This window comes from Myotis lucifugus, unplaced genomic scaffold (genome assembly GCF_000147115.1).
Source record: "Myotis lucifugus unplaced genomic scaffold, Myoluc2.0 scaffold_156, whole genome shotgun sequence".
Taxonomy (NCBI): domain Eukaryota; kingdom Metazoa; phylum Chordata; class Mammalia; order Chiroptera; family Vespertilionidae; genus Myotis; species Myotis lucifugus.
The window spans coordinates 881,130-895,126 of NW_005871204.1; the positions used below are offsets into that span (position 1 = coordinate 881,130).

Genomic DNA, 13,997 nt, shown 5'->3' on the forward strand with positions numbered 1-13,997 from the left:
GCTCCATTCGCGGAGGAGCAAGGGGGCGCTAGGGTAGGGAACTGGGTTGTGACGGTCCGGCGAGAGAGAGAGCTGGGGTGCCGGGAAGTTGGGGAGCACAGCCCGCTAGGTGTCCGAGTAGGGTAAGGCCGCACTGACCGGGTCCGTTAGGAAAGAAGGGACCGAGGAGGAAGGTAATTGTCGGGCGGTTCCCCGGACGGAGGACTCCGGTTGTGTGGAAGGCGCTGCTCCCGGGATGGCGACCGCAGATCCTCCGGCCGCAGCGTCCAGTGGCCTGTCGCCCAAGGAAGAAGGGGAGCTAGAAGATGGGGAGATCAGCGACGACGATAACAGCCAGGTACGGAGCCGGAGCAGCAGCAGTAGCAGTGGCTGCGGGCTGTTGCCGTATCCGCGGCGGAGGCCTCCTCACCCGGCCCGGGGCGGTGGATCCGGCGGAGGCGGTGGCTCCTCGTCGTCATCGTCCTCTTCGCAGCAGCAGCAGCAGCTGAGGAATTTCTCACGCTCGCGGCACCCGTCGGAGCGGGGCCACCTCCGGGGACACAGCAGCTACCGACCCAAAGAGCCGTTCCGCTCTCACCAGCCTTCCGTGCGGATGCCTTCGAGCTCGCTGTCCGAGAGCAGCCCTCGGCCGTCCTTCTGGGAACGGAGCCACATCGCTTTGGACCGTTTCCGCTTTCGAGGCCGGCCTTATCGGGGTGGGAGTCGCTGGAGTCGGGGTCGTGGCGGGGGTGACCGAGGAGGCAAGCCGGGGGGCAGACCCCCGCTGGGTGGAGGACCGGGGTCCGGATTCAACGGCAGCCAGAGCTGGCGGGAGCCCTCTCCACCTCGCAAGAGTTGTATCCTTAACGTGGCGCTCGGCCCTGGGTGTGTCACTAGAGTTTCCCTTTAGCGTCCTTCCTAGGTCTGCGGGATGAGTAACTTCTCTGCGCCGCCAGAGCCGCTCGTTGGTTACTTACGGTAAGTTGTTCTTTGGCAATCCCCATGTGTCATGCTGTAGTAGTGTTTCTCAGGATTGCTTTATTGGGTATATTGCCTTTTAACAGGACCGAGTCATTGTTTGGGGCCAAGCTTGTGGAATCTAACAGTCTAAGGTCAGGTTTGTAAACGGACCTCAGAAGTCCACGTTTTATTAGCATTTGTCTTTGCTGGTACAGAAACTTTAATACGTGAGGTTAACTTGGACTGTTAGAGGGAGAGGAAAATTATATATAGACAAACGATTTGGGGAATAGTGTTTTGGGGTTTTTTTTTTTTTGCCGTTAAACAACACTTTTATTGAGGGAGAAAGTACCAAGAGGCTGTCTTCCAGAGGTTCTTGAACCTCAGACCTCAGGACGTATTACACTTTTGATATTGTAAATCGTATTATATTTTGATATTGTAAATTGTGAAGTTTCATTCTGCATCATCTTACCGTTTTTGTTTGTGATTTTGTTTTTACCGTTCTTGATTTATTCTTATATATTGGTGTCTTTTAAAGTGGGGGGGGGGGGGAAGGACCATATATTATCTTCACCAACTCTGTTAATTCAGAGGATTTAAATTCATGTATCTTCTTGGAAAACTTTACCTCCTTAACTGCTCTATTTCTTACGTTTACTTTGTGGACATTTTATAATTCCTAGTGCTGACAGATTGGGTCAGAAAGAGAAGGATAAACTTAACAGCATTTTAATTTTTAACATATGGGAAGCCATAGGGATGTGTAGGAGCGTGGAGATGTGGAGAGGTTGAGAAGCAAAATACCTGATTTTTGTTTCCTCTAACCTTATTCTTCGTTATCTTTAACATTCCTGAGTCTACACAGTATTTATACTGAGTAATCAGTCACCTGAAGTTTTGCTGTTTTGTGATGGGTTGGTAGAACTATGTCTTGCTTATTCCATGATAACTACATAAAAGTAGTTTACTTGGCACCTTTATTATTGGTTGCAATTTCCACGGTATAATGATTTTGTTAGTAAAGTTATTATATATGAAACTTACATATAATGATGTTTGTTTGGAAAGCACTCAACATTTTTATATTAGAGCCATATGGTCTTTTTTAGATGTCAAGATACAAAGGGGACAAGAAATGTAGGTTAGGTAAGTAGCAGCAGCTTCTGGTGCTAATGCCTTGTAAAAACTTACATTGGCAACCAAAATTTGAGTTAGGAACATTCCAGGATTATTTCAGAGAAAATCATGTAGGTATTTAACTTTTAAAGTGACAGGATGTTTTTCAATAAAGTTAAAATCCCTGCCTGAGCTATTTATTAACTAAGAATTTGTTCATTGTCAATTCTGAATCTAAAAACAGAAAGGTATTTAAGCACATATATATATTTTTTTAAGAATAGAAAAAATGACACTTGTAATTTGTGTTGGAGAGATGGAGTTAAACAATTAGTTTAATGTAAAAAGTTCAAATTGAGGTACAGAAAAAGGATTATGGGAACTCAAAGTTTATTCTTAAATTATTCTGTAGAAAAGGGGGTGATGAGTGTGTTTCCCTACCTTTTTCCTTTGCCTTCCTTCTGTACACTCATTTAATATCAACTTGGCCTCTGCCATATACCTTTATTAAGTTAATGTTTTTATTAATAAACAGGTATATGAAGTTGTGAAAAAAAGTAACCAGTCTGATTTCTTTATTAACTTATTAGAAATGAGCTGTCTTGATGTTTTTTCTTTTCACAGATGCTGCATTTAAGAAAAGGATGCTTGTTTTGATCCTCTGCTAATTGCTTTTCTTGTGAAGTATCATTAATACATCCTAGAGGTGGTATTCTTTTAAGAATTTGTGAAGAAAATCATAGTTCCCAGCCACTTTTGTATAACATGAGCAAACAAAATTTGTAATGTGAAATTTTATTCAAATTTCTTTCTTTTTAAAAAAATTATCTTTATTGTTGAAAGTATTAGATGTCCCCTTTTCCCCCCAGTCATCCTCCCTTAACCTCTCCCCCGGCCCCCCCATTCAGATGTCTTTAAGACCAAGATTGTACTGAGTTTAATTCATATTTCCATTGTTAATTATAATAATGACATTTTTATTTTACAAGTTTTGCATTCAGAAAGAATAAGTGTTTTTCTGTGGCTCATTTCCATAATCTAGAAGTGAAGCAGCATGAGTACAGGTGGTTGGTGGTGTTTTTTTTAAAACTTCTTTCTTTGTAATGATTAAGGTATGCTAGATGTAGCTTAAAAGAAGTAGAATAAACCAAATCCTACTGCAGTACTTAACTGTCTTTAAAAAATATTTTAAAATTGATTTTAGTGAGGGAGGGGGGAGGGGGGGAAAGTGAGAGAAACATCATGTGGAAGAAACATTCAGCTGCGTCCTGTCCTACTGGGGATGGAGCTGGAAACCCAGGCATGTGCCCTGACTGGGAATGGAGCCCCGCATCTCTTGGTGCATGGGATGATGCCCAATCAACTGAGGCACACCAGCTAGGGCCAGTACTTATTTTCATTCTTAATTGATTTGAGAGATGGGGAGAGGGAGAGAGGAACATCGATGTAACCAGGAATTGAACTCACACCTTCCAGACTACGGGATGATGCTCCAACCAACTGAGCAACACCTGCCAGGGCATTCTCATTCACTTTTAATTTTTTTTAGTGATGGACACTTAGTCTTAGCATATGTCTCCTTTGGTTGACTACTGTTTTAAACCTTTAAATCTGATGAGAGCTAAAATATAGGCCAGTGTCTCTCATCAGTAGACAGTCATTCTATTTTCACCTGTAGTTGTAAAGGTTGACAGGTAGTTTGTTTTTAAAACCAGGTTTCAGCTAGAAATTGCATCCTGGCCAGCTTAAAATTAAATCCTTTAAGTGTTTGCTTTTAGCTGTTCTGCATAGACAGAAGTAGATTTCAGCCCTGCTGGGTAGTTCAGTTGGTTAGAGCATTGTCACCAACGCCAAGGTTATGGGTTAGATCCCCAGTTAGTGCACATAAAAGAAGCAACCAATGAATGCCTACATAAGTGGAACAACAAATTAATGTTTCTCTCTCTTCCTCTCTCCCCACCCCCTTCCATTCTCTAAAATCAATAAAAATAAAAATTTAAAATAAGATTTCATTGAGCCTTGAGGATTAGTCAGTTAAAATCATAACTCACTTTTCCTCATTTTTCAGTCCTTTGGTTATTTTATTTCTTATTAAGTGTATTGAATCTTCTTTCTATAAATGTTTCCAATGTTATGTCATTATTATTTTTTTAATTACTGGGGCTGTGCCTTTAAATAGCTCCATTGAAAAGTGAGATGTAAATGCAGTTAATTACAGCATTTATGTACAAAGAATACATAATGGTGGGGTAGCACATAATTTTCTGGCTTCAAATAGGTGACATTTGAATTGGGGTCAATTTGAAGAACAGAAAAACCTAGACACAAAGCTATGCATAAATTGTGATGAACAGGGGAAAGGTGGATTGGAAAAGGAAGTACAGGTCAAATGAAGGCATTATATGCCATTATAAGGATTTTGGAGTCTGTTTTTGGTGAGATACAAAAAAGGGAAGAGATCTGACCAGATTTATATTCTAGATTAGTCTAGCAGCAGTATCGGGGATGACTTGTGGAAGAACTCCAAATATTTGTTCTAGGCCAAGCTTCTCATAGTATGTAAAACTATGGGAATGCATTAGAATGCTCAAAATAAAAAGAGAGGCTATATGTTACCATGGAGAGCACCATTACTGGAGTTAAGAAAACTTAAAGGGGGAAAAAAAATGTAGGGAAACAAGTGGAGAAAGAAGTTATGGAAGCCAAGAGAGAAGTGGCTTAGTGTCTAATGCTACAGAGAGGTCAGGTAAAAAGTGGTGGGTAAACTCGGCCAGCAGAAGCCAGATGCCATTGGGTTGAAGAGTGTATAAGATAGGTAATGAGACACTAGTGCAGTGGTTCTCAACCTTGGCTGCACATTAGAATCACCTGGGAATCTTTTTAAAATCCTGATTTCTGGACCTCATTCTCCGGAAATTCTGTTTCTTTGTTACTAATGTGGCCTCACCCCATAACAAAGAAACAGAATTTCCAGAGGATGAGGCCCAGAAATCAGGATTTAAAAAAAATTCCCAGGTGATTCTAATGTGCAGCCAAGGTTGAGAACCACTGCACTAGTGTTCTTTCAAGAAACGTGGCTCTGAAGAGATCAGAGAACAAATATTTACCAAAACTTTTGCTAGAACCATTAAGATTTTAAGTTGTAATTCTTGTTTAGTTTCTAAAATATTTGGTGTTGATTCCCATTCTTGAATTGGTCATTAGAGAAGTTTAAAATCTTTGCAAGTTGCTTGTCGTGTAAGTTATTAAACAGAAGAAACATTTGGTAACTAATGCTATATTCTAGCCAATTCAAATGATCTGTAGATGACATTGTATTAAAGTCACATTAAATACTTTTCTCTTGTTAATTTGTAGGCTGGAAAAGGGAGGTGTAACAATTCTCATATGTATGAATTATTTTGAATAAAATTTATAGTTTGGAACTTTGTAGCCATTTCCAAGAAAGAAGTTGTACTGTGTTTATCACTATGTTAGAGAAGAAAATAACTAAAATAATTGGTTTAGGTATCCTTATGTTTAGGGGAAATGTTTAGAAGATACTTTTTGAATACTATTTAAGAGTTTTATTTTTTTATCGTAAAACTGCCTTCATTGTCTTAGTTTATGCATGTGTTAGATGTTAGTATAGTTGATGAGCTCGAAGATTGTTATGTATTAGGTTTTTAAGCAAATGTTTCTTATTCATAAATCAGTCTTAATTGTCAGTGTTCATTTTTTATCTCTATTTTTTTAAAAATTGAGACATGAGAAGAAACTAATTAAAAAGAAGAAATTTTCCTCCTGATTATCTGAAGTGTAAATTATCCACATCTGTGACAAACCATTCAGTTTCTTCCCTCTTGCTTCAGAAAGGAATCTTAACATCAGCTCATTATGGGCTTTCCTGATACCTACAGAAGGAAGGATGTTATAACCTAACCAGATGGAATATCTGTGGATACTACGGGTAATAATTGACACTAGTGATTTTGTAAGTGGACTATTTAAATGGATATTTATTAAATTTGAAATATGGGCACAGAATGAAGGTGGGCATTAGCAGCATATATATTAAAGTGGAATTTAGTAATTTAAAAATATCACTTCATCTTGAAAAAAGGGAGACAACTCATCTATAACTTAATGTGTTTTTGTTAAATTAACTGGAAAGTTTTTGGAAACTGGTTTCCTTAATATGCTGTTCAGCCAAAAGTTTTGGAAGATCTCCATCAAGAAAAAATTATTCATCAAAAAGTGAAAACTGTGGGGAAGAAACTTTTGAAGATTTACTTTTGAAGTACAAACAAATACAATTGGAACTAGAATGCATCAATAAGGATGAAAAACTAGCTTTGAGTAGCAAAGAAGAGAATGTGCAGGAAGATCCAAAAACATTGAACTCTGAGGACCAAACAAGCACTGAAAATGTCAGTATTATAAAGGACTCAAGTAAAGAATTAGCTCCTGAGGAGAAAACACAGGTCAAAACTTTCCAGGCATTTGAATTAAAACCACTCAGGCAAAAATTGACTTTACCAGGAGATAAGAACCGGTTGAAAAAAGTTAAAGATGGAACAAAACAACTTTCCCTGAAATCTGACGCTACTGAATCCAGTCAAGGTAATGGAATTAAACACTTCAGTTAAGTATAAGAGTCTTGTATTTCTAAAGGTGTACCTACCTACCTATTTTGCTGGCATGCTTCATTGATATTCTAATAATTTATCTGAATTATTTTTGCACTTTCTACATAGTTATATTATCGAATGAAGGTGTTTATTTCATTCTATTTTTTTAAAAACTTATACAATTTTTAGTATAAGTAATAGTGGGCACCTTTTTTCCCAAACTTAAAGGGAATACTTTTGACATTTACCATTAAACATGTTTAAGTTTTTGTAGGTACTGTCCCTTGTTGGGTAAAGGAAGTTGTTTTTTTTCCTTTCCCCTATTGCTTGTTTGAGATTTTCAGCATGAAATGGATGTTGAAGCTTATCAAATCTTTTTTCTTCATTATTGAGAAGAGCATGCATGTAATATTTCTTCTTTAATTTATTAGTGTAGTGGATTATGTTAATTGATTTTGTAGTGTTAAACTACCCTTGTGTAGTTGAGATAATCCAGCTAGTTCATTGATATATCATTTTTATACATCATGGATTTGGTTTGTTAATTTTTCTTTTTATAAATGTCTAATTTATACACAGTAAAATTTATCCTTTTTTACATATGTAGTTTTTTGAATTTTGACAAATGCAGACAGTTGGGTAATCACCACCACTCTCCAGTTAAGATATGGAATAGTTCCATTAACCCCTACCAATTTCTCCATGCCACTTTGTAGTCAGTCTCTCACTTCCCAAACCCTTAGCCCACCTGGTAACTGCTGATCTCTTTACTGTCCTTACAGTTTTGCTTTTTCAAGAATGTCATGTAGCCCTGGTTGGGTGGCTCAGTTGGTTGGAGCATTGTCTCATATACCAAAGGTTGAGGGTTCAATTTCTGGCTAGGGTACATGCCTAGGTTGCTTCTAGCTACTTTCTCTTGGCATAGTGTATTTGAGATTCATCCATTTGGTTGTATATAATAGCAGTTTGTTATTTTTTATTGCTGAGTGTTCTATTGTATGGCTATGCAGTTTCTTTATCCATTTACTAGTTGGGGGACATTTGAGTTCTTGCATTTTGGGCAATTTAAAACCTTCATAAATAAAGGTTTGCTAATGCTTTGTTTAGAATTTTTCATCTGGGTTCAAAGCCTTTAATTTTTTACCTATCTTTTGCTTGCCAAGTTTTAGTATAAGGTTGTGATGCTCAAAATGAGTTGGGGAGTGGTTTCCTTTTTTTATTTTCTGGAATAGGTCAACATTGGAATCATTGCTGGGATATTTGATAAATCTTGCTGGTTAAAGTGTCTGGGCCTGGATGGAGTCTTTTTTCTGGGAAGGTTTTAAACTACTGACTGTCCTATTTCTTTTTGTTCGTTTGTTTTGTTCCTTTTTTTTTCTTTTGTGACTCTTCTTTTCTTTCTATTTCTGGTTAAGGCATTTTACATAAACTATGTTTTTCTAGTAATGTGTCCATTTCCTGTAAGTTGTAAAAGTTTATTAAAAATTATTCTTGCCCTAGCCAATTTAGCTCAATGGATAGAATATTGGCCTGAAGACCAGAGGGTCCTGGGTTCGATTTCAGTCAAGGGCACATACCTTGGTTGCAGGCTCTTCCCCGGCCCGGGTCCTGATTGGGGTGTGTACAAGAGGCAATCAATGGATGTGTTTCTCTCACATCGATGTTTCTCTCTGTCTTTCCCTCTCCTACTCTCCCTAAAAATCAATGGAAAAATATCCTCAGGTGAGGGTTAACAAAACAAACAGACAAACAGTTTTTCTTAAGATGCCTGGCCGGTGTCGCTTCGTGGTTGAGTGTCGACCCATGAACCAGGAGGTCACGGTTAATTCCTGGTCGGGGCACATGCCTGGGTTGCAGGCTCAATCCCCAGTGTGGGGCATGCAGGAGGCAGCCAATCAATGATTCTCATCATTGATGTTTCTCATTCTCCCTCTTTCTTTCTCTCTGAAATCAATTAAAAAATATTTTAAAAATTTGTTCTTAAGAATCCCTTACCTTATTGATTTTAATTTCTTAATTTTTTTTTTTTGTTAATCCTCACCCAAGGATATTTTTCCCATTGATTTAGTTTTTAGGGAGAGTAGAAGAGAGAGGGGAAACCAGAGAGAAACATTGATGTGAGAGAAACACATCGATTGGTTGCCTCCTGCACAGGCCCTACAAAGGCCCGGGCCCAGGCCAGAGAGGAGCCTGCAACCCAGGTACGTGCTTGACCTGAACCAAACCTGGGACCTTTTGGTCTGCAGGCTGATGCTCTATCCACTGAGCCAAACCTGGGACTCTCTTACCTTTTTTTTTTTTTAATAATATATTTTTATTGATTTCAGAGAGGAAGGGAGAGGGAGAGATAGAAACATCAATGATGAGAATCATTGATTGGCTGCCTTCTGCACGCCCCCTACTGGGGATCGAGCCCACAACCTAAGCATGTACCCTTAACCGGAATTGAACCAGGGACCCTTCAGTCCACAGGCCCATGCTCTATCCATTGAGCCAACCCGGATAGGGCCTCTCTTACCTTTTTAAAAATTATGTATAGCAGTGATAAAACGAACTCTCCTTTAAAAAAATTTCCCCAGAAATAAATCTGTAGCTTTTAAAACTCCTTAGTTTTTAGCCTCTCTCCTGTTAAGATCCCTTTGGGCTATGAAATTTCTACTTTAGCTACATCTCAGTAGTTTGTAATGTGTAAATTTTTAAAATTCAGTTGTAAATATTAAAAAATTCTTTTTCTTTAACCTGTAGGCTATTTGGAAGTGTTTAACTTCCAAACATGTAGGTTTTCTAGCTGTATTTTTTTGTTACTGATTTCTAAGTTAATTACATTGTCAGAGAATGAGATCTATATAATACCAGTCTTTTGAAAATACTTGTATAGACTTCTTTATTGTTTAACATATGACAGATTTTTAAAACTGTTATGTATATGTTTGAAAGAAACATGGATTGTTAGATCAAACTTTTTATGTTCATATCTTCCTTCATTTTCTGATCTGCTTGATCTATTACTGAGAAGTTTGTTAAAACCTGCCACTATTCTAATGTTTTTCAGTGCTTGCTTTAAGTACTTTGAGGCTGGGGAATTGACTCATTATTCTCATTATCATGTAGTGACCTTCTTTATCTCTATAATGTTTTTGCCTAAAAGGCTATTTTTTGTTTTTGTTTTTAAAAGGCTATTTTTGTCTATATTTATAGCCACACCATCTTTATTTTTATAATGCTTTTATAGTATTTTTCATTTTTCCAGTGTTTCTATACCTCATTCATGTCTTTAGAGCTGAATTTCATTTGTAATTTAGTCTGACAGTCTTAGTCTTTTAAATAGAACATGTAGTTCATTCCCCCCCCCCCTTTTTTTTAAATGATTATTGATACTTGGATTTCCTTTGTTTCTTTTTTCTTTCTTGACTCTTGATTATTTTTTGTATAACCTTTTTTACTAGTTTGAAAGTTAGTTACTAAGTTTCTGTTATCATAATGGATCCTTTAGTAGTTGTAACATGAATTCTTATCAATGTTTAAAATTAACAAATGTCTTTACCCTCTCCCTGATATACAAGGGCCAGTATTTGTCTAATTTTGCCCATCTATTTAACATTTTCTTTGCTCATTCTTTCTTCTGTGCCTAGAGTCACATATGTTTAAAATACATTTAAAAATTTTCCTTTAGCACCGAAATGCCTCAGGTTCAATTCCCAATCAAGGGCACATACTTCGGTTGCAGGTTCCATTTCTGCCCTAGTCTGGCAGGTGGCTGAGGCAACCAATCCATGTGCCTCTCTCACATCGATGTTTCTCTCTCCCTCGCTCTCTCCCCTCCCTCCCTTCTTTCCACTCTATAAATCAATGGGAAAAATATCCTCAGGTGAAGATTAAAAAAAATTTCTTTAATGTGTGTTTGCTGGTTGGAAAATTTATTTCTTGTTTTCCCTCTTTTAAAAATAATTTCCCTAGGTTTAGAATTCTAGGTTGGTTAATTATATTTTCAACATTAAAGAAAATATTTTTATTGATTTCAGAGAAGTGAGAGGGAGAGAGAATGATGAGAGAGAATCATTGATCGGCTGCCTCCTGCATGCCCCCACTGGTGATCGAGACCACAACCCGGGCATGTGCCCCGACCTGGAATCAAACTGTGACCTCCTGGTTCATAGTTCGATGCTCAGTCACTGAGCCCCACTGGTTGGGCTCAACATATTGAAGATGTTTTTTTGGCTTCCATTGTTGATTTTGAAAAGTCATCTATCTTAATTTCTAGTTTGAAGGTAATCTATCTTGTTCTGGTTGCTTTAAAGATCCTATTTTTGTCTTTGGTATTCTGTAGTTTAACTGTGATGTGTTGATTGTAGTTTTTATTTATCTAGTTTGAGATATGTTGTGCTTTTTGTTTTTATTGATTCTGAAAAATTGTTATCTCTTAAAATACTGTCCCATTCTCTTTCTTTTCCAAAACTCTGTGTAGATGTGTATTGTATGAAATCATCTCACGTTATCTTCTTTTCCCCTTAATTTCTCTTAAGTTCCTATCTCTTTAAAACTCTGCTACAGTCTCTGAAATGCCATTTTCTATATCTTTTAGTTCACTGATTCTCTCTTTATCCGTGTCTGTGTTTGATCAGCCTTAAGCCCACCTATTGAGTTTTAAATTTCAGTTACAGGTTTTATTTTAGTATTGTATTTTTATTTTGTTTCCAGATCACTTGGCTCATTCTTTTTAGTTTTCTTTTCTCTGCTTATTTTTTCAAATATATCTGTATTCCTTTTCTTTTTTATTTATTTATTTATTTTTACAATATACAAAATAAATCAGTCTTTATGTGATCTCCACTTTCGGAACTCGGGTATCAGATTTCTCTCCTGCAAGTTTTCCGTTGATTATTCAGGAAGTTTTTCTGAATTTTACTTGTAATTCCAGTTTGTTCCTGGGAGGATGTCCGTGCAGCATCCACTTCCTCTTCCGCCATTTTTAGTTCACCCCTATCTTTATTTCTTTAAACATGTTAACTGTAGATTTGTTTTGTTTTGATTCTCCCCTTTGCCTGCTAATTTCTTGTATCTGAGGTCTTTGTGGGTCTGATTTCTGATGATTTCTGATGATGGTGGTTCTTGTTTTTGGCACTTTCTTTTCTTGAATACTTGGTGATTTATTTATTTATTTATTTATTTAAATGAGTTGCTCATTTTTCTTTGAATTTTTTTTTGGTGGGAATTTTTTGAGGCCTGGCACAACGGTGGATTCATTTCCCAGAGAGGATTTGCCTTTGCTGCTGCCAGGCACTTGAGTGGACTTTTGCTCTCGGACCACTTTATATTTGAAGTTTTCAAGGCCATCCATATGGTGTAAAGTTGGTTGCAAACCTGAGTGGTGACTGATTTTGTTACACATTCTTAGGGACATTTTTCCCCCCCTCTTCAATACCGTGATTCCAGAAGACAGTTTTGAAAAGTATAATCCAGTGGGATAGAAAAGATGCACATAGGTACATACTAGAGAGCATAATACAAATTGATGTATGGAAGCCTGCAGTAACACAGAGGAAGGATCAAAAAATCCCACTTGAATTTAGGACGTTTTCATAGTTATGGACTGTCTTGAAAAATGAGTCGGAATTTTTCCACTTGGGGAATCCGATGAACCAAATAAGCAGATGAAGTCACAGATCTTTTTTTTTTGTCACAGATCTTTTAAAAGATATTGGATTATGGGTGCAATGTGTGGGCTACATGGTATGTTTCTAAGAGTGGTTAGATATGAATTTACAAAAGGATAGGTGAGATTGGATAATGAAGGGCCTTGAATATCTTGTGAAAGAATTTATTGTTTATTTTTTGATTTATTGATTTTAGAGAGAGAAGGGAGAGAGAGAAAAAAACAACATCAATTTGTTGTTCCACTTATGTATTCATTCATTGGCTGATTCTCAAATGTGCCCTGATTGGGAATGAGGACCAATTGAGCTACCCGGCCAGGGCTTGCTAAAGAATTTAGAGTTTCTTTAAGTATCAGGTGGGCAGTCAGATATTTTTAAACAGGAAAATGATGTGATCAGGTGTCTGTTTTAGGAGGATAACTGGCAGCAGTATAAATGAGTTATTGGGGGAAAACCAAAAAGAATAAAACTTACCTGAATCAATAAGTTACATTATTTCTACTTATGCATTTTCTCTTCCAATCTTCAGCAAGACTCAGCTCTGCAATCAAACCTTCAAAATTATTGGTCATCTTTTTTTTTCTTTCTTTTTTTCCCCCATTTCTCTCAACTCTTCTAAACTTTCATCATTTTTCAGGCTTTTACTCAGCCTTTATCTCTATTGTCAGCCTATGAGCTTGCCTCTACTTCAAGTGATCTCATTCAACTTCCAGCTTCTCACTTCCTGACTGTAAACTTATATCCATACTGATTTTCACTCCAGTTCCTCCACTCTGAAAAAGTGGTACTTCTTCTCATTTATGGCCACTTTGTACAAACCTGTATTCCTGGCTCTAACTTCTCCCACCTTCTCTGGACCTTGCTCTATCTGTGTATTTTGATTAATCTTTAACCACTTTCTCTTAATGGGTTTTTATTATGATCATATTTTAGTGTTCCATCCCAAAATTTAAGCATGCCCTCCTCCCCATCCTGCATTCTCCTTTAACTTGTCTTTTTAACCAGACTTCTGGAAAGAGCGAGTCTTTGCTGACTCTCTTTATTTTACTGCTTATGCTTTTGTAACCAAGTGCAGTCTGCTTTTCCATCCTTACAAGAATACTGAAACTAATGATGGCAAGGTTACGTTGAACTAATTGCGGAATTCATTTTTCATTTTCACTTTTTTCATTTCATTCATTCAAAAATTAATGGAGCACTTTATTCCAGGCTCTTGGAACTAGATCACTGAACAAAATAGTCAATAATTTATGCCTTCATGGTCTTGCATTTTAGAAAAAGAGACAGTAAATAACAGTGTTAGAAAGAGAGAAATGAGGGTAAGTAGGATGGGGTAGCGGGTACAGGTTGCAGTATTTTTTTATTTTTTAAATCCTCACCCAAGGATATTTTTCCATTGAGTTTTAGAGACCGTGGAAGAGAAAGGGAAAGACAGAAATAAATATCAATGTCAGAGAAACATATTGATTGGTTGCCTCCTTCACGGGCCCAGGGAGGAGCCTGCAACTGAGGTATGTGCCCTTGACGGAATCAAACCCGGGACCCTTTGGGCCATAGGCCGACGCTCTATTCACTGAGCCAAATTAGTTAGGGCCAGGTTGCGGTATTAATGAGTGATTAGGAGGCCTGAATTTGAAGGTGAGATTTAAACACAAGTTTTTTTTTTTTTTTTTTT

At 37.5% G+C, this 13,997-nt stretch overlaps 1 protein-coding gene across 1 annotated transcript in view; it reads left to right on the top strand.

Annotated features, from left to right (window-relative positions):
* Window positions 1–8: 8 nt before the first annotated feature.
* Window positions 9–13,997, top strand: part of ZFC3H1 (zinc finger C3H1-type containing) — a 65,114-nt gene continuing 51,125 nt past the window's right edge. Inside the window, 2 exon segments of the mRNA XM_006095457.2 lie at window positions 9–836; window positions 6,247–6,660. Coding sequence (XP_006095519.1) covers window positions 236–836; window positions 6,247–6,660 — 1,015 coding nt within the window. The 5' untranslated portion in view covers window positions 9–235.